The sequence below is a fragment of the Triticum aestivum genome, chromosome 2A (genome assembly GCF_018294505.1).
Source record: "Triticum aestivum cultivar Chinese Spring chromosome 2A, IWGSC CS RefSeq v2.1, whole genome shotgun sequence".
Lineage (NCBI taxonomy): Eukaryota > Viridiplantae > Streptophyta > Magnoliopsida > Poales > Poaceae > Triticum > Triticum aestivum.
Window position 1 is genome coordinate 773,812,597 of NC_057797.1, and position 23,271 is coordinate 773,835,867.

At 43.7% G+C, this 23,271-nt stretch overlaps 2 protein-coding genes across 2 annotated transcripts; one reads left to right on the top strand and one right to left on the bottom strand.

Moving 5' to 3' along the window:
* Positions 1–3,239: 3,239 nt before the first annotated feature.
* On the bottom strand, positions 3,240–6,613 carry LOC123191127 (tRNA-specific adenosine deaminase TAD1). Its single transcript, XM_044603908.1, has 9 exons — positions 6,380–6,613; positions 5,557–5,980; positions 5,293–5,370; positions 4,738–4,836; positions 4,355–4,530; positions 4,180–4,256; positions 3,954–4,073; positions 3,785–3,872; positions 3,240–3,632 (listed from the first exon to the last, which is right to left on the bottom strand). The coding sequence occupies exons 2-9, from the start codon at positions 5,954–5,956 to the stop codon at positions 3,522–3,524; spliced, it is 1,149 nt and encodes a 382-aa protein (XP_044459843.1). The 5' UTR covers positions 5,957–5,980; positions 6,380–6,613; the 3' UTR covers positions 3,240–3,521.
* A 10,938-nt stretch (positions 6,614–17,551) lies between these two features.
* On the top strand, positions 17,552–18,013 carry LOC123038275 (uncharacterized). The gene is made up of 2 exons (XM_044462142.1): positions 17,552–17,838; positions 17,935–18,013. Exons 1-2 carry the CDS (start codon positions 17,609–17,611, stop codon positions 18,011–18,013), a joined length of 309 nt encoding a protein of 102 aa, XP_044318077.1. The 5' UTR covers positions 17,552–17,608.
* Positions 18,014–23,271: the final 5,258 nt, after the last annotated feature.

Genomic DNA, 23,271 nt, shown 5'->3' on the forward strand with positions numbered 1-23,271 from the left:
TGACATTTGCCATCCATTCCATTGCAGTGAGTGCCAAGCTAGTCTAGTGGCGGTGTGCCCCTAGCTACCATCTCTCTTCCTTCCTGCATCTACAATCCAAGCAACCCCCCGAAAAAGCATGCATCCTTCCTTCATGCCAAGAGAGTATGAATGCTTGTTTCCTTGGGCTGCCAAACCAAACCAAACCAAACCAGAGGCTCATCTTCCCTTTCTTTCTTTCAGCAGTAGAAAGAAAATGTCTGGTTTCTTGGAAGGGGGATGTGGGTGGTCCGTGTCCCTGTTTCTTAGAAGATGATGCCACACCACACCAACTAAAGATCGATCTGAGTGGCCGTGGTACGTTGCGTACGTTGGCCCCAGCTTAGCTGAAACACATGGCACCGGTACTAACTCCTAGTCATGTCACAGATCCTACTTACCTTTTTCCCCTTGAAGAGGGACTAGCATTTTATCCAAAGAAAATATGTTGTACTAGTACATTCTTCTCTTCTCTTGTGGCAGAGGAGAGGATGATGCCACACCACACCAACTAAACATCTCAGTGGTGCTAGTACTACTAGCCAAGGAAGAAAACATATGGAAATAATAAAAAAAAGGAGCTGTGATCAATGGTAGCACTCATGCCACAAGCAAGCAGGTCTTGTACTACTATTCAAGGCAGTGCATGTGCTCACTGGTCTGCCTGCTGCCTCCTCCCTCCAGCTTTCCCTCTTTGATGTTGCCACCTTTTGATCATCTTCACCAAACTCATCATCAGCAGGTGGTCCCATCCATGTCAACAGTATCCAATAATTTCAACACGAAAATATGTAATGGTTTCATTCAAGCAGAGAGGCTGGGGCAACCATGATCCCAACACCTGTTAGCCTCTGCTAAGCATGATTACTTGATCAGATTGCCCAAGCAGGAAGTGGTTTAGAGGACAAAAGTGTGGTACTTAGCAATGATCCATCCAGGAAGCAAGCAGATGCTATGCCGGTGGCCTTTTTGATGACACGATGCTTTTCTAAAGTAGGAGCTGGTAGGTATATATTAGTTAATGGGAAAAGAAGGTGAGATGATTAATAAATAGTACTTACTAATAAAATAATCCAAGGAAAGAAGAAGAAGAAGGCTTTTTTAATGATGCTTTGTCACGCACCAGGTTAGGTTCCAAGCATAACAGACAACATATGCATAGATTCTGGGGGAACTAACCGGATTATTGTCAGTTAACAGTATCCTGGAACCAGGCATATATTTCAGGTTTTGTCTGGTTTGTATGGTTCTTCATAGGCAAACTGCACAAAATCCACAGCTTATACATGCTCACCGATGTTTGTTTGTTTTGTCTTTCAACATGAGTCACTCTCTCGTGTTAATTAGCACAAAGAAAAGATTAAAAAGTGTTCCTTTTTTTTTCTAACTTTGTAGTATCTTCTGGCATTATGTGTGTGAGCTGTGAAGCAGCAGGCAGTGGTGTACTGGTGTGAGTCTGAAGCAAGTACAGCCATCTTCCTTTCCTTTGAGGAGATCCTAAGCAACACCACCAAAGTCCCTCTACTCAATACTCAGTACTCACTTGCACTATACCACAAATCCCACTATGGCCAACTGGCACTGAGGACTGCTTGCTCTGGCTTGCAACTGAAGCCTATCCAGTATCCAGACAAGCATACAAATCAAAAAAACAGACAGAAAATCTCAAGGATCTACTGCAACTTTTTCCTCCTTACAGTTTTTGTCCAGCTCTTAGTAGCTAGGAAGGGAAAAGAAATTGCTGGAAGAACAGTGGTGTACTGGAGTCAGAATCAATCAGACACCTTGTTGTTGTTGTTGTTGTTGTTGTTGTCAGTTACTAGACCTCACCTAAATGTCCTGATTTGATGACCAGAGACTACTCTTGGCCTGATGTGTTGTCGACTAGTACCACTGGTCACTTGCTGGGGTGGTGAGGTGAGTTTGGTGTGGAGTATTATGTGAGAGGGTCATCAGCTACTCCCCACTTAATGATACTAGCTACTTACAACACTGCTCATGGACATCACACATATGTGTCTATTAATGTCTGTACATTTTTGTTTCATTTCTCTTCAGTCCATCCCTGTACAGGCAATTCTGCATGTTGTCGTTGTGGGCCAACCAAAAGCTGTGGAGGAAGCAGAATACCAGTATGCTACAACTAAAACAAGATTTCATTTGGCAGCACTATAAACTAAAACAAATGGTTTAATCATCTGCTAGCTCATAGCATCCCCCAAATCTCTTTGCTTCTTTTTCAAAAGAAAGAAGAAGGAATTCCTTGCTTCTACTGTTCTACACTGATAGATGATGGCGAAACTATCCTGGTCTAATAAAGGGCTGTACAGTAAATACAAAAAAATGATTTTGTTTATTCATCCAAAACAGGTCTTGCTTGTCAGCAGCTGCTACTATTTATCCTTACCTTTACTTTGCTGGGAACAGTTAACCTGTCCTGCGAAAGCACTGCACTCACTGATCAATCTTGCAGACTCAACTATATTGAGATCAGCCAAAAACAAAAAAAGATCATTCATGGAACTACTTCAGGTAGTGCGTACCTGGTTATTACCCTCGTGACCGCTTCCACAGAAATTTTGTGACAAACCACGCCAGTTTTCGCGGCGAAGTTTCACAGCAAGCCCTCTGAATCATCGCATGATCTTGGATATATAGTGCTAACAATAATGTGCTTGCAATAGGTCCACAAAGAAGCTACTCTAAGCTTGAAAAGTTAGACCTGACTGGCACTTGTTATCCTTTAATTCAAACATGTTTAACTCAGGCGTGATAAATTATGCCAGAGCATGCCGATTTGAACGAGGATCTTGATGATGGCCATTCGCCTAGGGTAACGGCCCGCTCTGCTGTACGCTGCCAAAATGAAGCATCGTGATGAGCAAATCAGCTAGAAACCCAAGCTCAACTGTCAGTTCTGATAGCCAAGTTACCTCGATAATGCCTGCACTCAGAGCTGCACCGGTGTCACGGCCTGTCCAGGATTGGGAAGAGAAGAGCTGTCAACTGTTAATCAGTATCTTAACAGGTCATAAAGTACTGGAGAGTGGTACTGAGCATTATTACTTGCTAATTTGACCAGACATGAAGGATGCAGTATATTAGCCACTTCAGACAACTAAGTGGACTGTTCCTTGAAAAATGGCAAAGTCTTAACTATTTTGGGGCATTTGAGACAGACATCACAGGGCTACATGGTCAGAGTCAACATATTTACTGTGTGCCCATTCCTTCATCTCTTCTTATTCTCTCAAACAATTAAAAGAACAAGAGTTACACACTTAACAATCCATATAAACACCCACCTCATGGTGCCAAACATCACAGGGCTTTATAGGTTTGTTACAGGCTACAACTGTTCAAAACTTCAGTATTGCGCAGAAGCATACATGCTACAAATAAGTTGAAAGAGCTGGTACACAAAACTTCTAAAATTATGGTGAAAGCAAGGAACTTCAAGAACCAGCCTCTGGGACACAGCATAGAACTTCAAGATTTGGTTATCACCGTGGAACTGTAAACGAATCAAGGGATGCTGGCTTAGCACGCCACCGGCCAAAAAATGGAGCCTTTCTAAGAAGCTCAAGCATCTGCTGGTACTCACAAGCCATATCCTGCAACAGATATAAGACACCTTAAACCTTCACTTCTTGTATTCATAATCATGGCTCGCAAAGAATCAGAAATCATTTAATGTAATCTAGCTGTGTGGCTTCAGCTCATTATGCATTTGAGTACTCATATCTTATAGTATAAGATAAAATACCTTAATTGCACGATAAGACAGTTCCTCGTGACAGAACTTTGTGACTAATGGATGCTCAAGTGATATGAAGGTCTCTGCCAATCTTATCCTGCCATCAAAGCACAGATTATCATGACAGATTTACATCAGGATGCTAGGAATGACAGAATGAGAAAGGAAACTCTCTTACTTGCACAGCAATGACTCAGTGGAGGGTGAGGATGCTGCCTTTGAAGATGTACCTTGTTTTCTTCCAGTTGTTCCTAAAACAACTTCATGCAAACCGGATTTATTCCAGCATATTGAGTACCTAATACATGAACGGCGAAATGAGGAGGTCAACCAAAAAAGGTGCATACAATACAATACGAACAAAATGAAAAGGAGCTCAACATGGCAACAAACCATATAACTACCCGCAAGTCAAAGGCGGTATATCTCCTGAAGTCTGTTGAAATTCTTTAGGGGGGACAGGTGCCTCAAAAAATAGTGGCTGCAAATATGAAAAAGGCCCACCAACATGTCAAATGAAGAATGTACTGTCTCACTACAGAACTACTCCGTAGAAGGAATGAAAAGCAGGTAACCAACCTTGTTCGGTTTGAAAGGGTCAGGGAATTTATTACAGGATAGACAGGACAAACGAGCACCAAGAACTTTTACAACGTTATCTTCAATACAAAACCCTTCAGGTGCACCATCAGATGATTGTCCAATGGTAATGGTGGACAAATACAAGGGTTCGAGAATGTGTGACAGCAGTGCACCTGTAGAAGAACACAGGCACAAAGTCATGACAGTTCATTGAGTAAGAAAATTGAACACTTCGTGAAGAGGCAAAAACATAACTGGAAGAGAATAATAAGAAATGGTTGGCAGTTAAAAGTGTCTGCACCATATATTGGCATACATCACATGATTGATAGTTTAATACCATCACAAATATGGATCAGCAAATGATTCTGGAAAACAACCTTGAATCCCGACGACACACCAGCGAGTAATTTTGTCAAAACAGCTCACTGACAATGTTGTATCACCACGCCCAGGCTTCCTCTGAACGAAACCAACATCTGATATGCAAAAGTGGTGCGCCGATTAGAAAACATGTAACGAATTAGTAACAATGCAAATAAAAATGAGCAGTCCAACTTCAAAGCTGTACTAAACACTTGCAGAGTCCAAAGTGTGATCCCCCAGTTAAGTTCAATAAAGATACCTAAACACAACAATTCTAGTTCTAGCGAACATAGGTCAGTGGTCAGTGGTCACTAATGTCATGTTGTCAACTAGTAAATGTACCACACTTCGACAGCACCACCCAAAGCAATTGGGTTCAAAAAATCATCATAAAAAAAGTCATTTCTGGTTGATAAACAAAATTATCCAAAAACATTTATACCGGGACATGGTCCAATTCAGACAGTCTGGCAAACCTATAGGTTATACTACATTCAAAATAGCAGCTCCAGCCTCTAGGCATGAACTAACAACTTCTGCTGAAAACAAAGAATAAGAAAGAAGCATACCACTGCATCCATTCACCATGGTATCCAGTTGTTCCCTCCGAACCTCCAAGGGTGATGGCGGCACCGGCATGACCCCACCTGCACCAATTCACCAAACCAATGAACTAAATCAATTGTTCATACTATGTGCTGTGGCAAACAAATCAGAAGACATCACTGCAGCAGTCCCAAAAAATGATACATTATCTTTGAACAAATGTTAAGATGTAGTATTATCAGGAATGCAGAGGACAATTCAGCTTTGAAAGAACACCATAAACATACAGGGGAGCTGCGTGATGTAGAGATGCAGCTGATGCCCGTCCTTCAGCCTCCACCGCCCATCAGCGCCAGAGGCAACCAGCCAACTTGGTGGGTTGTCTGTGCCAATCTCGGCATAAATGAGGCGGAGGAGCGCACGGCGGGCGATGACCTCGGCGTGGGCGTCGTGGACGAGGTCACCACGAGGTCCGAGGCATGCTGCGCCGAGGCACTTGGTGCCAGTGGCGAGGGATAGGATGGTGGGGTTCAGTGGGTTTTCCGGGGAAGAGAGCAGGAAGGCAGCGAGGACGGTGGACTCGCGCCCCTGCGGCTTGCCCTTCTTGGGTAGGGCATAGTACTGGTGGAGGGCAGCCTCGGCCCACAGGACGCCGTCTAGCGTCTGCGGCGAGGAGGATCGGAGCATTTAGGCGAGCGCAGAGGTTACAGCCTACAGAGATCAACGAACAGTGATTCGGTGAACATTCCAACTGTTAAACAAAATGAGAGTTACCTCTTATGGATCCAACCATGGAAATGACAGAAGGAAACATGTACAAAAATCGTTTGCTACACTGTGTATTTCCTGCGCTTATTTACCGGTATATTTTGGTCTGTAAATGGTAGTGGTGAGACTCACATTATTCAGTCAATCAGCGCATAGTGTCCTGAGTTAAAATTCTTCTATCAAGCTAAAATAGTTTGATGCTACAGATTAAAATCAATAGATGTTATGCTAATACCAAGTTTCCTGCTGCGCTGCAATAGTTTGAAGATCCCCGAAGTTTTAGTCATGGCAACAGTAATGGAGACCAAGGGCGACTGTGCAGCAGTACGGTCGCCATGTTACCTGGAGCAGCCGGCGCCCTTCTCCCGCTCCGCCGCTCCGCCGCACGCCTTCCTCCTCCTCCTCTCTGGTCGCCGCCGATGCGCGTGGCCTCCCTGCCGCGCCGGCGCCGGTGCTCGAGTTGAATCTTCGCTCGGCTTGCGGTGGCGCGACCGGGCTCCGAGAAAGGAGCTCGGAGGAAATACGGCGGTGGGAGATCTCGGCGACGGCGAGGAGGGAGACGGCGGGGCAGTGGGGGAGACTGAAGGAGAGAGTACCAGAATTGACCGGCCCGGTGTATGCGGACATGGCTGCGGCCCAGAACCACGTGAAAGTAACAGGCCTGGCCTTACGTGAAAGTATCAGGCCCGGCCTGGTGTGTGAAAGAAGTTGAGAATTATATTTAAACAATGTTACTCGAGCAGTTGAAAAAATGTTAATAATTAACTAAAAACTTAGTCAAGAATTTGATTTTTTTAATATTATCCATGTATAAATTTTTTTTAATCATGTTTCTTAAAATGTTAATCAAGCACTTGAATTTTTTAGAATGTGCAATCAAAAAATGGGGAAAATATAGTCATGCGTCTGAAAAATGTTAAATATGTGTAGATTTTTTATGACAATGTATTGAAAATATTAAATTTGTATTTGAATAATGTTAAACATATATTATAAAAATGCATTAGATATACACCAAAAATATACAATGGGTATGAGAAAAAGTAGCATCAAAAAATATAATTTCTCAAAAAAATGTTAATTATGTATTTAAAAATTGTTTACCGTGAATATAAAAAATGTTTCAGCTGTATACGAAAAATGTTGAATGTGTACTGAAAAAGAGTTAGCATGTGTTTGACCAATAAGAAATCAATGAAAACGACAAAAAACAAATAAAATGAAGAAAACCCAATAAAAACAAAAAATAAAAACACGGAAAATAGAAAACCCGAAGAAACCAATTGAAAAGAAAGGAGAAGGAGAAAACAAAGAAAACCAATGAAAATTAGAAGAAATAAAAGAAAACTGAACAAACAAAGAAACAAAATGAAAAAAAAACATTGAAAACCAGAAAGAAAAAATCAAAATGAATAAAAACAAAACAGGGTAAAAATCAAGAAATAAATGGAGAAACCAATGAAGACAACAAAGGAAACAGAAACCCCCAAAAAAATATGAAATGGACACAACATGGTGGATAAATCACACTCTACGATCCGATTTCAATATGCATATATAGTAGCAATACTACTAAGGGCATCTCCAACGCTGACCCAAAAATTTGCTCCCGCATTCGTCCGAGAATAGGGGACCAGTCCGCGGACCCGACCGTAGCTGGTGTACATTTCAATCCGCATTTCAATAAACCGGACATAATTCATGCAAAACTGGATGGATTTCATCAAAGTTTGAATATAATATAGCGCAAATCATCCATACACAACATGCAAAAAAGTATAGTATAACAATTGTTCAAATTTAACAAAATTAACTAGATGTTCAAGAAGTTTTTCATGAACGGGTTATGTCGTCGCACACATACTGCCCCTTCAACTTCATCCAACAGTGAATGTGCGTAAATGGTCGTCCCTCTATCATGTGATACATCATGGCAACGCGTACGGGCTACACAATGGATACAACAAGATTCAATGAATAAATTAGAAAGTTGAGCAAGAAGCAAAACATACGATCTCCTCGGCTGCCACGCGCAATGGTCACCTTGCCACCAACATATCAACCGCGCCACAAAACTTTGTGACGGTGGTTTGGATGGTGTACAATCGATACGATAATGACCTCACATTGTTGAACACATATGCATCAATGACGGGTCAACTCATTAACCCTGCAAAATGTTCCATTCTTTTTTTTCGATAATTGCTTGCAAGCTGTTTCAAATGAAGTAAAGAGTGTGTTGGAGATCACACAGGAGGTATTTGATCCAAAATATTTGGGTCTTCCTGTGCGAGAAGGAATGATGCATAAAGGAAGGTTTGAAACACTACAAGCTAACATGAGTAAGAAGCTTGTGGATTGGAGTGAGAGATATATGTTTGTGGGTGACAAAGAAATTTTGATCAAGTCGGTGGCTCAAGTAATGCCCAATTATGTGATGAGTGTCTTTCGTCTAACAGCCTCAGTTTGTGATGATTTAACTCGTCTCATGAGACAATATTGGTGGGGCGTCGAGAATGGGAAGAAGAAAATGGCTTGGCTTAGCTGGGATAAACTGAGACTGCCTAATTGTAAGGGTGGCATGGGTTTTCGAGATATGAGGGCTTCCAATCAAGCACTACTGGCCAAGCCACTGGTCAAGCAGGCTTGGCGGTTGCTTGATAACCCGAACAGCTTATGCGCACGTCTCTTGTGAGCTAAGTACTACCCACGAGGTAATTTGCTGGACACGGTTTTTTCCGGTAACTCTTCGGCGGTGTGGAAAGGAATTTTGCATGGTTTAGACCTTGTAAAACAAGGTCTTATATGGCGAGTGGGGACGGCTCTTTGATTAGAACATGGCGAGATCCGTAGATTCCACGTAGGCCTGACTTTTCGACCAATAACACCGAAGAGGAATTGTCGTTTCAATTGGGTAGCGGATTTTTGGGATGATAATGGCGCTTGGATTATACAAAAGATTAAATGATCATTTTTGGTCAATGGATATACAAGAAATTGTGAAGATCCGACGTTCCCCCTGAACCGGATAGATTTCTTTGCTTGGTTTTCCGGAGAAGGGCGACCGCTTCACAATTAGAAGTGCGTACAAATTGGCCACGTCGGCTCATGATGAGGCCTTTGCTGCAGGTGCATCAAGTAGTATACCGAACGGCGAGCGGCCTATTTGGCAATGTATTTGGAATGCATCAGTTCCTCGGAAAATGAAAATCATGGCTTGGAAAGCGGCATCTGGTGCACTGGCGACAAACCAAAATAAAGTGTATAGACAACAAGACGTACTTTCTCCTCTATGTGGCGTTGAGGAGGAGGGCAATTTCCATGCTCTCATTGCATGCAGTCATGCTGTTATTTTATGGGATTTGATGAGGGAACGTTGGCCTCTTCCGGAAAAGAATGTGTTGATCGACTCAGGTAAAGAATGGCTTAAGGATGTGCATGACAAAGTTATTATTATGTTAATATGTTGTATTTGGCAGCTACGTTCAGATCAGGTGCACAAGAAGGAGGTTCCGCCCCTTGAAATTTAGCATGATTACCTTGAGAGCTATATGAACTCGATTGACCAGGCCAAGCGGTACACCACAAAGGAAATATTGAAGGGCAAGATGCCGATGGAGTTTTCCCAGCCTAGGACAGTGATGGTTCCGAAGCCGACCCTGCCATGGACGCAACCCTTGGCTGGTTTTATAGCCCTCTCAGCCGATGGATCCTTTCTCTCTGATGATGGAACGACTACGACTGGAATGATTCTCAGGAAGCAGGATGAGAGTGTGATCTTTGCTGCATATAGATTTTTGTTTAATTGTAATGATGCTCTTGAGGCGGAGATCCACAGTCTCATGCAGGGCATTGTCTTCCTTTGCAACATTCAAACTTGCCAACTATTGTGCAGTCTGATTCTTCCGAGGCCTTAGCATGCTTACAAGGTGATGGCCTAGGTTGCTCAGCGTATAGTCATCTGGCTGCTGAAATCCAAGCATTGATGGGAAGCCACGAGTTTATTCCACAGAAGCTTCGTAGGGAATAAAATAGGATAGCAGATCGATTGACGACATATAATCGAACTGAGTGTAGCACTGTTGTATGGCTACACAGAGGACTCCGTGTATAGATGAGCTCTTGCCTCTTGACTGTAACCCTATCATTTTGGATTAAGACTGTTTTCTTCCTGCAAAAAAAGAGGATGCTACTATCAATTCTAAGTTTCTGAATTTTTGTTTTGGGAGTCGGACTCCTTGTTTGATAATACAATATATTTGAGGCGCCCTTTTTGCATGCGCACTGTTCAAACTAGATGATGCCCCACGCGTTGCTGCGGACATTACTGTCCTAAATACTCTGTATAAACAATCAGCATCATGAAAGAGAGCATATATTAGCCGATTTGCATTAGTGGTTCCTCGTTCATCAAGTCGATTTACATTGTGTAAATACTAATAACATAGTAGCACTATGATATCACAATAAAACAGTAATTGGACAATTGACTAAAATATATACAACACAAAAATGGTACTCAAACTAACGCTTGGGATGATAATGTGGCAATTGGAATCATCTGGAGATCACATTGTAACACCAAAACACACATGAACAAACGATTAGTCACAAAAAATTCTGATATTAATGAAGAGGGAAGAAGAAGGCAAAAATTGTGAAAAATGGAAGACCAATGATGAAGCAAACCCTTTAGCATAGCATGTTGATCATCAGAGACGACTCCTTAGCTACATGCTGTATCGTCCTTCAATACAAAAGAGATGCCACATTAATAAGTAAAATATCTGGGAAATTGTGTGATACTAATATACGATATCTCAAATCAGGTGATGAAAGAGTTCTTAATATCTTATTATTTTAGCTCATGCAAACCTGATAGAAAGAGCAGTTTGAAGCCTTGAACCATAGAAGAATTTGAACATAAACTCAAACAACCTGATAAAAGGTTTCATCTCCATAATATTTCTTTAGCTCAATCATCTGAAAGAAGATTGTTAACCGCATTATTCGTTTGGGTAAGTGAATCATGTAATAAAATGTGAAGCGTGAAGTAAAATGGCATCAAGAAAGAGAGTTCAATTGTACCTAAGCTCAGATCTGCTGATGGGGGACTTATCTCCATATTATTCTTCAACTATACCAGGGCTGAACAGTAAAATAGCGGCTGCAAGCAAAGAAACAAATTGCTCTTGGAAACTCCCACAAAAAATCTAACTAAAGCTTCTTAGCATGATAAAAAAATACTAAAACCACAAACTGTATTGAAACAACAATAACCAATCTGATACACGCTGGCAAAACAAAGAGCAAGTGATAAGATACATAAGTAATATTCTGGAATATTTTATTCAATGCTATCAACTATGAACTATCAAATACTCCCTTGTAAAGAAATATAAGAGTGTTTAGATAATTACTTTAGTGATCTAAACGCTCTTATATTTTCAATCAAGGCACAAACTATGACATCTGGTGGCTAAGAGCATGGTTGAACCTCATTGTGTCAGCAGTTGTTTGTAGTGTACTGAATGTGAAAGAAGTTGATTAATTGTCCTCCTGAAAAACAATGCTGCGCAGTTGCCTATGGAAGACCATATGGTTACTTGCTGTGAACATGAGCAACCGAGAGGAAACCTGCAAAAAATTTATTGAATTTCAGAGCACCAATTCCTTGTGAACATGGTACAAAAGGCGGCCACCTGTTTGGATACTGTTGGTTGCGGCCTAGGCCCAAAAGATGGAGTATGAAAAATTCAATTGAACAAAACTTACGAACTGGCAATCCCACGTTCTTGGCTGATGCCTCCATCAGAACCCAAGGCCACCATGGGTGGCATCAGTATGGTAAGCCGATGTGGCCGATGTGCTTGAGCAAGACGACACTATATATTAGCAGGCAAAGGTTCGATGCAAAGCTCTGCCCCTCCATATCTAGACGTAATAAAACATACAATATCCAGATCTATGCAGGTTTTAACATTTCAGAGGATATAATAACGGAATAACACTCAAAAGTATACACCTACCATATCACAATACCAAATCAAGACAATCGAAAAAGCAAATTGAGGGAGAGGGAGAATAAGAAGAGATGTTTACTCTCTTCTTCAGGTTGGGCTTGCGGGCATTGATGGCGGCAGCAAGGAGGTGGCGGAGGTGGTCGGACTCGGCGCTCCTCAGGGCCCTTGCAGTAGAGAAGCACGTGGCACTCGTGCAAGACCACAGTCTCGGGGAGCTGCTCCTTCCCGATATCCTCCCATCGGAACCCGAACTCCTTGTCCGAATGAGGCCGCGTCCGGCGTGTCCGAGGCCGCCGACGCGGGCAGGGCCCGAAGGAGAGCAACGACGCGCATAGGCTGATTTGCTTGCGCTCCTAGACGATCTGGGTGGACAGTAATGGAACCGCTGCTCGACCCGCGTCCCATTGCCCTGCAGTTGAGGAGAAGAGGACGAATCGGGTTGGGCGGGTCACGTGTGGCACGGATGAAGCAGGAGGTGTGCAAGGGGGGTGGGCGTGAAGATGGGGAGGGTAGAGGAGAAGGCAAAGATGCCGATGTAACCTTTCCACCTTCCCACTGGCGTGAGTTAATGGGGATTGAAGAAGATGAAGTTGGGCAGGAGTTTCCGTGGAGATGACAGGAAGGAGAAGAGACGCTCGGATGGGAAAAACTTTGGCATGTAGAAGAAAATAATCGATGTTGCATGCTAGCTAGTAAATGCGATGGCAAGGGAGTACATCGGAAATAGATAGAGAGAATTGATGAAAAAATGTACATGTGGCATGCATGCTGATGTGAACATTGTGCATGTAGAGAGAATTGGTTGTAGTGGGGATCAACTTCTTAAGAACTAGATGATGCCCCGCACGTTGTTGCGGGAACATTTAGCAATATTTTAATGAGGTTTTTGGTTACACGAAACATCAATATTTGAAATAATAGTTTTTGAAAGTATATAAGAATTTGAGGTAAATAGCATAATAGAATAGAATTTTACATGCATACATGGTTGCATGGTGAAGTGGATTTTTAATATGCATAGTTGCATGTTGAGGGGGCCTTCTTCTATGCATGTTGAGGGGGCCTTCTTCTATGCATGTTGAGGTAACCCTCGACTCGCAACTCGGCATGTGTTATGTTTTTTCATCTCAGTTGCAAGTCCAACCGTGAGTCGCAAATGAGCTCGTAGTCTTTGGTATCCTAGTTTCGAGTCCTACCTCGACTCGCAACTAGGCCCATAGTTTGTTTTATCCCAGTTGCAAGCCCACCCTTGACTCGCAACTGGGCCCGTGTTGGGTCTTTCATACCAGTTGCAAATCCATCTTTAACTCGCAACTGGACTGTAGGTTGTTTTATCCTAGTTGCAAGTCGACCATTGACTCGCAACTGGGCTCGTAGTTTGTAGTTGTTCCCAATTTTATGTGCATCCTCGAGTCGCAACTCAACTCATAGTTCTCTCAGTTGCAAGCGCATCCTCGACTCGCAACTAGCCATGTCTATTATTTTTCATCCAAATTGCAAGTCCATCTTTGACTCACAACTGAGCTCATAGTTTGTTTCATCCCACCCTCAATTTGCAATTACTGGTCTTGTCCCCCACTACATTTCACGCCTTCAATGCTAATGCAACTAGGTGTGGTTGTGTTGGGTTGTGGAATTGATGTTCTCAGGGGTAATTGACCTTCTTTTCACAGCTGCAAGTTCACCATCAACTCGCAACTGGGGCTCGAACTTTTCTTGTCCTAGTTGTAGCTCCACCCTCGACTCACAACTGGGGCCCAACCTTTTTTGTCCCAGTTGCAAGTCCACCCTCGACTCGCCACTAGGGGTCCAATCTTTTTTTGTCCCAGTTGCAAGTCCACCCCTCGACAGCGAACAAACCGTAGATGAGCCGGCCCAGATAGCTAGGATACTTTTTCTATTTTTTATTTGTTTTTTTCTTCATGATTTTTTATTTTTTTATTTTATCATTTTTTCTTTCGTTGGTTTTTCTCTCGTTTTAATCCTAGTTGCAAGCCCACCCTTGACTCGCAACTAGGACCATAGTTTGCTTCATCCCAGTTGCAAGTCAACCCTTGACTCGTAATTTGTCTCGTAGTTTCATAGTTGTCCTAGTTGTAAGTCCATCCCTCGACTCGCAACTGGGCACGTAGTTGTCCGAGTCCCAAGCCCACCCCAACTCGCTACTGGAGGCTATGTTTTGTTTTTCGGGTTTGCTATTTCACATCTAGATGTGAAATAATACCCCACATCTAAGTGCATTATTGTAGGATAACTCTTTGCTATAAGATTTTTGTTTTGTTTTCCCTTGTTTGTTTTTCCTCATATGTTTTTCAACTTTTTTTTCTATTCTCTCTTTTTGGTATTTTAAATTCATAATTTTAAATAAATAAATAAATTCACCATTTAATATATTTTCTGTAATTTCCATGTAAGCGCTCTTTCTACCTTCCGCCTCGTTTGTTGCTTTTTGTTTATTACATATCATGTTGTTGTCTAGGCCTGTTTGGCTTCGCTTTTGTCGGCCCTAGACTCACAACTGATGCCTGACATTGTTTTGTCCCAGTTGCAAGTACGTCCTCCACTCGCAACTGGAGCCCAACGTTTTTTGTCCGAGTTGCAAGTCTGCTCTAGTCTTGCAACTAAGACCCGATCTTTTTTTCCTAGTTGCAAGTGCATCGTCGACTCGCAACTGCAACTGAGGTCTGACTTTTTTCCTTCTAATTGCAAGTGCACCCTCGACTCGCAATTGGGGCTCGAACTTTTTTGTCCCAGTTGCAAAAACCCCCTCGACTTGTAACTAGGACATGACTTTTTTTCCCAGTTGCAAGTCCACCCGCAACTCGCAATTGGGCTCCGACCTTTTTTGCCCGATTTCCATGTACAGTCTCGAGTCGCAACTAAGGCCTGACCATTTTTTCCCGGTTGCAATTGCACTCTCGACTCACAACCGGGTCTTGACACTTTTGGTCCTAATTGTAAGTCTGCCCTTGACTCGCGACGGGGCTTCGACCCTTTTTGTCCCAGTTGAAAGTCCACCCTCGATTCTTAACTAGGCCTCAATCATTTTTGTCCTAGTTACAAGTTCACTCTCGACACAAAATGAGGGTAGACTTTTTTTTCGCAAGTTGCACGACCACCCTTGACTCGCAACTGGGGACCGACCTTTTTTGTCTGAGTTGCAAGTTTACCCTTTACTCGCAACTAGGGCACAACCTTTTTTGTCTGAGTTGCAAGTCCACCCTCGACTCGCAACTAGGGTCCAACCTTTTTGTGTCCGAGTTGCAAGTCCATCCTTTATTCGCAACTAGGGCCCAACCTTTTTTTTGTCCGAGTTGCAAGTCCACCCTCGACTCGCAACTGGGGTCCAACCTTTTTTGTCTGAGTTGTAAGTCCACCCTTGGCTCGCAAGTGGGTCCCAACCTTTTTAAATCCCAATTGCGAGTCCACCCTTGATTTGCAACTGGGACTCGATCTTTTCCCACTTGCAATTCCACCGTGGGCTCGCAACTGGACTCGACCTTTTCTTTTCCCAGTTGCAACTCCACCCCTCGACTCACAAGTATGGCCTAACCTTTTTGGTCCCAGTTGCAAGTCCAAACTCGACTCAAAACTAGGGCCCGACCTTTTTCATTCCCAGTTGAGAGTCCACCCTCGACTTCCAGTAGGGGTTCGGCCTTTTTTTGTCCTAGCTGCAAGTCCACCCTCGTCAGCGAAAAACTGCAGAAGAGCCGGCCCAAGTAGCTAGGATACATTTTTTGTTTTGTTTTCTTCATATTTTTTATTTATCATTTTTCTTCATTGGTTTTGCTCTGCTTTTAGTTTTTCTATTTTGAAAAAATGGATCCCATTTTCTATGATTCTTTTTTCATAAATTCACAAGTTTCAATAAATGTTTCAAATGTGTAAATTTGTTCAATTTTCTAAAATTGTTCGTGTTTATCAATTTTTTAGAACAAATCAAAATGTGTTCATTTTTTGTTCTCTTCTTATTTATCTATTTTCTCTATTTGGGTTTCTCTTTCTTTTTTGTTTTCTCTTGTTTGATTTTAGTACAATGTATATAAAAAAGTTCGCTTTTAGTTCATCGTATATAAAAAAGTTCATCATGTATCAAAAAAGAATGTTCACTGTATATTACAAAAGAAATTGTATTCAGAAAATGATCATCATATATTAAAGGATTGTTCACCATATATTAGATTTTTTGGGTATTCATTAACTTTTTTGTAATTTTTTAAAATATGTAAATTCATGAACATGTTTTTTGAAATATGTTTTGACCAAACTTTGTTCCTTACAGAAAATTAATTATAAAATAATAAGAGTGAAAAACGCAAAAACCAAAAGGCAAAAAGAAAAAAAACGTTGGTAGCCTACAAGCTAGCAATGAGAGATGTACTTGTAAATGTATAACGATCAGACGCAAAAGCTAACAAATCGACGTTTGGACTAGTGAGAAGTTTTTTCCGGAAAAAGCTAGCGATCAGTTTTTTTTACCGGTAGCTAGCAACCAGATCTGACGCTAACCAAGTTATTATCTGTTTGTGTTTATTATTATGCAAGAACAACCCTTAGTTCTAGTGGCTATAAGTGAGTGTTTAAGAGTAGGCGGTAGGAAGTTCAACACCTCGTACGTGCGCTCTATTGTTTCCTGAGACGCACCACACATTTCTAATGTAAATAGATTGTCACGTCATCGCATGCATGAATGTAGAATTCTTTTTGGATTTTCAGTTTTTAAAATGTTTTATCTCTTAAACGAAAAATCCGATTGAAAATCCATTTTCACCATTAAATCCCTCGCGATGAGATCTTCGAAACTAGATCTCATGTTGATATGTTTTGATGAAATTTTTTTTGAATTAAAAATTGCCATGTCTATTGCATATGAATTGCCATGATGTTTACACTGAAGTTGCCATGTTATGTTTCAGCTATTTTCTTCTACATTTAAATGTAAATTTTGACATTTATATAACAGGGAATTAAGAAACTAGACTTGCCATGAACCATAAACTAAAATTGCCATGATACATGCCGTAAAATTGCCATGGTTCATATAAAAAATAATTTTCATGGTCAAAGTATTGGAGTTGCCATCATCAAAATACTAAAATTGCCATGATCTACAAACTAAAATTGCCACATGGCAACTGCAGTGTAAACATCGTGGCAACTTCTGGAAAAAAAACAATTCGTCGAAACATATTAACATGGGGTCTAGTTTTGAAAATCTCGTTGAGACGGATTTAATGGTGAAAACAGATTTTTAGTTCGCTTTTTTATTTAGGAGATACAACATTTTTAAGCCGAAAAACAAAAAAAATTCTGCTGATGTCATCTATTCATACGTGGCAAAATGAGTGGTGATGAAGGCGTGTGGGCGATAAGCAAACGCCCACACGTATGAGCGTTAACATTTCCGTAAGTTATTCTCCCAACAAGGATATATTTGACAAATGCTTGTACTTACAATAATCGCCAAATCCAATCCGGCCGCAATATCCCTTTGAACTCAACCGTCTGCTACTCCGCCGCCCCGAAATTTCATCCATCGTAGTCGCCGATGACGACGCCCGTCGCAGATCTCGGCCAGGACGGGTCCGGTGCCGCCGTCGCCGTCGAGGACTCCGGCCCAGCGGAGAACCCCGCCTCCGTCGTAGATCCCGGCCACGGCCAGGACGCGGCCGACGAGCTCTCCGGCCTAGCGGAGAACGACCCTTGCTTGATGTCGCAGCTTCGTCGACGGTGGCTCCTCGCTCTCGTCCGGGGCCAACGCGGCGGAGCCTTCAGCGCGTAAGTATAAGTAAACTCCCCGCAAAAAAACTGTTTGAAACTTGAGGGAGCTGGCAAACCCTAATTCAACATCACGGATCCACAAATCCAATCCAGGCTGCGCATCAGCCCTTGGCATTATCTTAGCCGACGAGTGGATGAGCCATGTCGCCTACGCCAAGCAAACCGCCGCTGATCAGCCGGTTCCAGCTATGTATGTATAATTGTACCATATACCCATCCCATGGATCGATGTTTCATTGCCAACTATGTACATTTTAGTGTCATCTTTCTACCAATTCATGTGTAATGTTTCAATGTGATCTCTGTTAGGGAACGCATGAACTGGGTAGGGGCGAGAAGATATGCAGCTCTTTGTCTCTACAGGTTGTCTCGCCAGACTCCGGAGCTGAATGGGAGGCTGGCATTGCATGGCTGCCCCAAGATGCAGCATGATGTACTCCCTGCTCTTCTTGGGCAATTTTTCACCTCAATTCTCACTTCCTAGTCGATCGGTCCAGTGTGTCAATTAATTTTCCAATTCATTGTTGCTAGTTTGTCCCCTAGGCGTCACATGAAGAAAAAAGGGCCCCGGGTAAATCCAGCCGCTGTCGCCAGAGTAATCAAGGGGAGGTACACCTTTTTCATCTTCAGATGGATTAAACTCTCCACTGTTTAGCTCCTTCCCAATCTTATGTGTTCCTTTTGACTTTTGCAGCCGGCGCTATATTAGGCGCCTCAAACTGTCAACTTTAGGTATAATTATTATCCCCCTTGTAGCATCTTGTTAAAAACGCTTGAATGTTCAAACTTATGGTTAAGCGATGTAGCTATGTCGCGAGTTCTACTCCATACAGGCGTGGCAGTGAATAACAATGCTCTTTGCCCCCTAATGCGCAGGAACCTTTAAGGCGAAGGAATGGCTCTCCACTCTCATTGGTAAACTACCCCCTGCTCTTGATTTAACCTGCGTTTGTCTAGTTCTCATCTTCTGCATCTAAACGATAATCTATTGCCAACTATCCAAGCAAGACAGTTTTCTAGATTTCAATTATTTGTGAACATCAATAGCTTAGGATTACATATATGTATCTTCTATTGCAACTGATGGATTGGTGTGATCTCCAGATGACAGTTTACGACATGGTATACCTACAGGGGGCTATTTACTACGGCCAACTGGGAAGGAAGGTAAGCTCACACGCATTTTGACTTCAGCTTACTCAGGGCATCTCTAGCCGTTGCCACCCCCAGGACGCATAAAAATCGCCCCCTGGGGGCGAGCCGGCGATACAATCAGCGCTGGGGGTGGTTTTGCGCCAAGTCGTCGCCCCCAGGCGCCGAAATTGGCCCACTTTGCAGCCCAATTTCGGCGAATAAAGGGTCCATATGGGCGAGAATAGGCCCATATTCGGCGTGGTTTCGCCGTGTCTCGGCGTTCAATTATCAACACAATTATTTCTTATCACATATTTCATCATAGAAAAATCAAATACTTCAACAAAATAGTACAACAACAAATAGTTCAATACAAATTATATAGTTCAACAAATAAAAACTCGTATTTCATCACACGACGTCCCCCTTGAGCCTCCATAGGTGCTCAATCAGATCTTTCTGCAGTTGATGATGCACCTGTGGGTCTCGGATCTCCTGACGCATACTGAGATAGGCAGTCCAAGTTGCCGGTAGCTGGTGATCAACTTCGGCTAGAGGACCCTGCCTGTAGTATGGTTCAGTGTCAAACACTGGGTCTTCTTGCTCGCTCTCGATGATCATGTTGTGCAAGATGACACAGCAAGTCATAATCTCCCACATTTGATCTTTGGATCAGGTCTGAGCGGGGTACCGAACAACAGCAAATCGAGATTGGAGCACACCAAATGCCCGCTCGACATCCTTCCTGCAAGCCTCCTGAAACTTCGCAAACCAGGCGTTCTTGCCTCCTGCCACAGGGTTTGAGATCGTCTTCACAAATGTCGACCATCTCGGATAGATGCCGTCAGCTAGATAGTACCCCTTGTTGTATTGGTGCCCATTGATCTCGAAGTTCACCGGAGGAGAATGGCCCTCAACGAGCTTGGCAAAAACAGGAGAGCACTGCAGCACGTTGATGTCATTGTGAGTTCCTGGCATACCAAAGAAGGAGTGCCAAATCCAGAGGTCCTGTGTGGCTACCGCCTCAAGCACCACACTGCAACCGCCTCTGGCGCCTTTGTACACCCCCTGCCAACCAAATGGGCAATTCTTCCATTTCCAATGCATGCAGTCGATGCTTCCAAGCATCCCAGGAAATCCTCTTGCTGCATTCTGGGCTAGGATCCGAGCAGTGTCTTCCGCATTGGGTGTTCTCAAGTATTGTGGCCCAAACACTGCCACCACTGCCCGACAGAACTTGTAGAAACACTCTATGCTGGTGGACTCGGCCATGCGCCCATAGTCGTCGAGTGAATCACTGGGAGCTCCATATGCAAGCATCCTCATCGCTGTCGTGCACTTCTGGATGGAGGTGAATCCAAGAGTGCCAGTGCAATCCATTTTGCACTTGAAGTAGTTGTCGAACTCCCGGATGGAATTCACAATCCTGAGGAAGAGCTTTCGGCTCATCCGATAACGGCGCCGAAATGTTCTCTCGCCATGAAGTGGAGCATCGGCGAAGTAATCGGAGTAGAGCATGCAGTAGCCTTGGAGACGATGCCGGTTCTTTGCTTTCATCCGCCCCGGCGCCGAGCCACCTCGCCGCGGCTTTTCATTGCTCGCCAGCAGCTGGGCGAGGGCGGCGAGCACCATGAGATGCTCTTCTTCCTGGACGTCGGCCGCGGCTTCCTCCTCCAGCAGCGCGGCGAGCTCTTCCTCCTCATCCGAGTCCATCGCCGAGGTAGGCAAAACGCCGAACACCTTGTGCTCGGTGGGCGTGTACCCACCGTTAAACCGCGCTTACGCGGCCGGAAACGGCGACCGGAAATGCCCAGCTACTGTGGGAGGGGCTGCCGCGGTGAAGCACTGCTATTTTCCGGCGGGGAATGGCTATCTAGCGGAGTAGGGCGGCGGTCGTCGCCGGGATATAGCTAGTGGTGGCCGAGGGCGCGGGGGGTGCGAGGCAAGTCGGGGGAAGAAAACCTTGACTTTTCCTCTGTCGGTGTGGGCCAGGCGTGCTTTTCCCTAGCGCCGGAGCCCCCAACTGCTCCCCAGCGCGCCGGGTTCGGCTTGTGACCGCCGGGCGGAAAAAAGGTTCGAACCGGCGATTTTCGGCGTCCTGGGGGCGCGACTGGGCCGTTTTTTCGGCGCCGGCGCCGAAAAAGTGGCCTGGGGGGCCCTGTTGGGGGCGCGGCTGGAGATGCCCTCACACTCATTCCTCTACCACTTTGTAACTTTATCAATATTTTGGGCCACACCTGCACATAAATGTTCTCAAGCATTTATTTTCAAGTGGGATCCTTGGAACTGAAACCCTGTTTGGACCCTGCAGATATCGAATTAACTAACTCTTGCTGCACTGAACCATGATGAACTTCCATGCTTATCGTAACCAGATCTTTGCTCTTGTAGCACCAAATTTAATACTCCATCCGTTCCAAAATATAAGTTGTATTTTTTTTGAGAATTCAAACTTCTCTATGCTTATGCTTGAAGTTTATAGAGAAAAATCTTAATATCCATAATCCCAAATCAGTATCATTAAATTCATCATGAAATATATTTGCATATTTTACTTAGCTTGTAATTTTTATCACGAACCTTTGATGGCACCTTCACCTTCCAGAGTTGCGACCAGGAATTTTTATCAGCTGCAATATTTGAGTGCCCTGATCTATGCTCCAACCAATCCTCTCTCCGGGTCTTGACAGCTGAGAGCATCCTGTATGCCGACCGTACTGAAAAAACTCTGCGCATGTCGTAATGCCAAGCCCAGAAATCATCCTGAATCTGGGTGCTGAGCGATATATTGAGGATCACCTCGACGTCAGGAGCAATGAAGTGTTCAGTGATAGCTGGCTTATCCCACACCCGCATGACAGGATCAACGAGATCCGACACAAGAGATGGAGGGTTCATCGATCGGGCACATATCTGTCGAATTTTATAATCTCTCGGCAGCCAACTCTCGCTCCAGATTTTTGTATTCTGTCCTGTACCAATCCGCTTTATCAGACCAAGCGCCAGAACATCCCTGCCTTCCAGCAAACACTACTAGGGAAAACCTTATACACAACATCTTAGCAGTAGCGCTGGATAAAACAGAGCGCTACTGCTACTTAGTAGTAGCGTTTTTGAATAGACCGCGCTACTGCTACTACTTTAGCAGTAGCGCGTTCCGTGAAACCGCGCTGCTGCTATATTTGTACTGGACGCAGATGGCTAGCCACACTTAGCAGTAGCGCGTACCACTGACCAGCGCTACTGCTACGGCCCGTAGCAGTAGCAAGTTTCTCTGAAACGCGCTACTACTTACTTACCTTATCCTGAAGCGGTTCACCCTCTCACACACTCCCTCTCACTCGCTCTCGCCCGCGCCGAACCCGTACGTCGTTCGCCGCCGCCGCGCTGCTCCTCGCTGAGGTACTCCCTCCTCCCTCCTCCCCTCTCTCCTCCCCCTCCTCCTCCGGCCGCCCTCCTCCCACCGCCCCTCTCCCTCCTCCTCAGGTAGCCCTCCTCCCACCACCCCTCTCCCTCCTCCTCCGGCCGCCCCCTCCCTCCTCCTCATCCGGCGGCTCCCTCCCCCCGCCCCTCCCTCCTCCGATCCCATCGGCCTCCTCCCCCTCCTCCTCTCTCCTTCCTCCTCCCTTCCCGTCCTCCCTCCATCTCTTTTTTCTTCTGTTTTTCACTGTAGTTTTTTACTATTGTATAATGTAGTTTTTTTGCTGTTTTTAGTAAGTGTTTAAAATAATTAGTAAGTAAATTAATAAACCAATTGAACTAGTTTAGTTTTAGTAAGAACTAGTTGAATTAACAGAACTAATGTATTTTTAGGAAGAAAATTAATATAACTAGTTGAACTAGTTTATTTCTATTTATAGTAAGTTTATATTTAGTAAGAACTAGTTGAATTAATAGAACTAGTTGAACATGTCACATTTGTTGTTATTTTTTTAGTTTAAGCAATTATTCCCGCATCACTGTCGACGATGCCTATCCCGCATCCTTGTCGTCGATACCCATCGTTCGCTAGGGTTTTAGTTGTATTAGTTATGTTATATGTATGATACTATTCGGGATGTATTAGTGATAACTTATAGGTTTTTTTGTTTTTGCAGAAATCAAGGAGCCCCTCCATCATCCCCGCCGTCATCCCCGTCATCGACCCCCTCCGACCTCGAGGTGAAACCAGCCAAATCTCCATGTCAATATGAGTCCTATAAGATATGATGTAGATAAAAACATGTATATCTTGTGTTGCTCAAATAGGATATGTGGTTGCCCAAGTGGCTGGTCATGTTCATGTTACACCTCCGA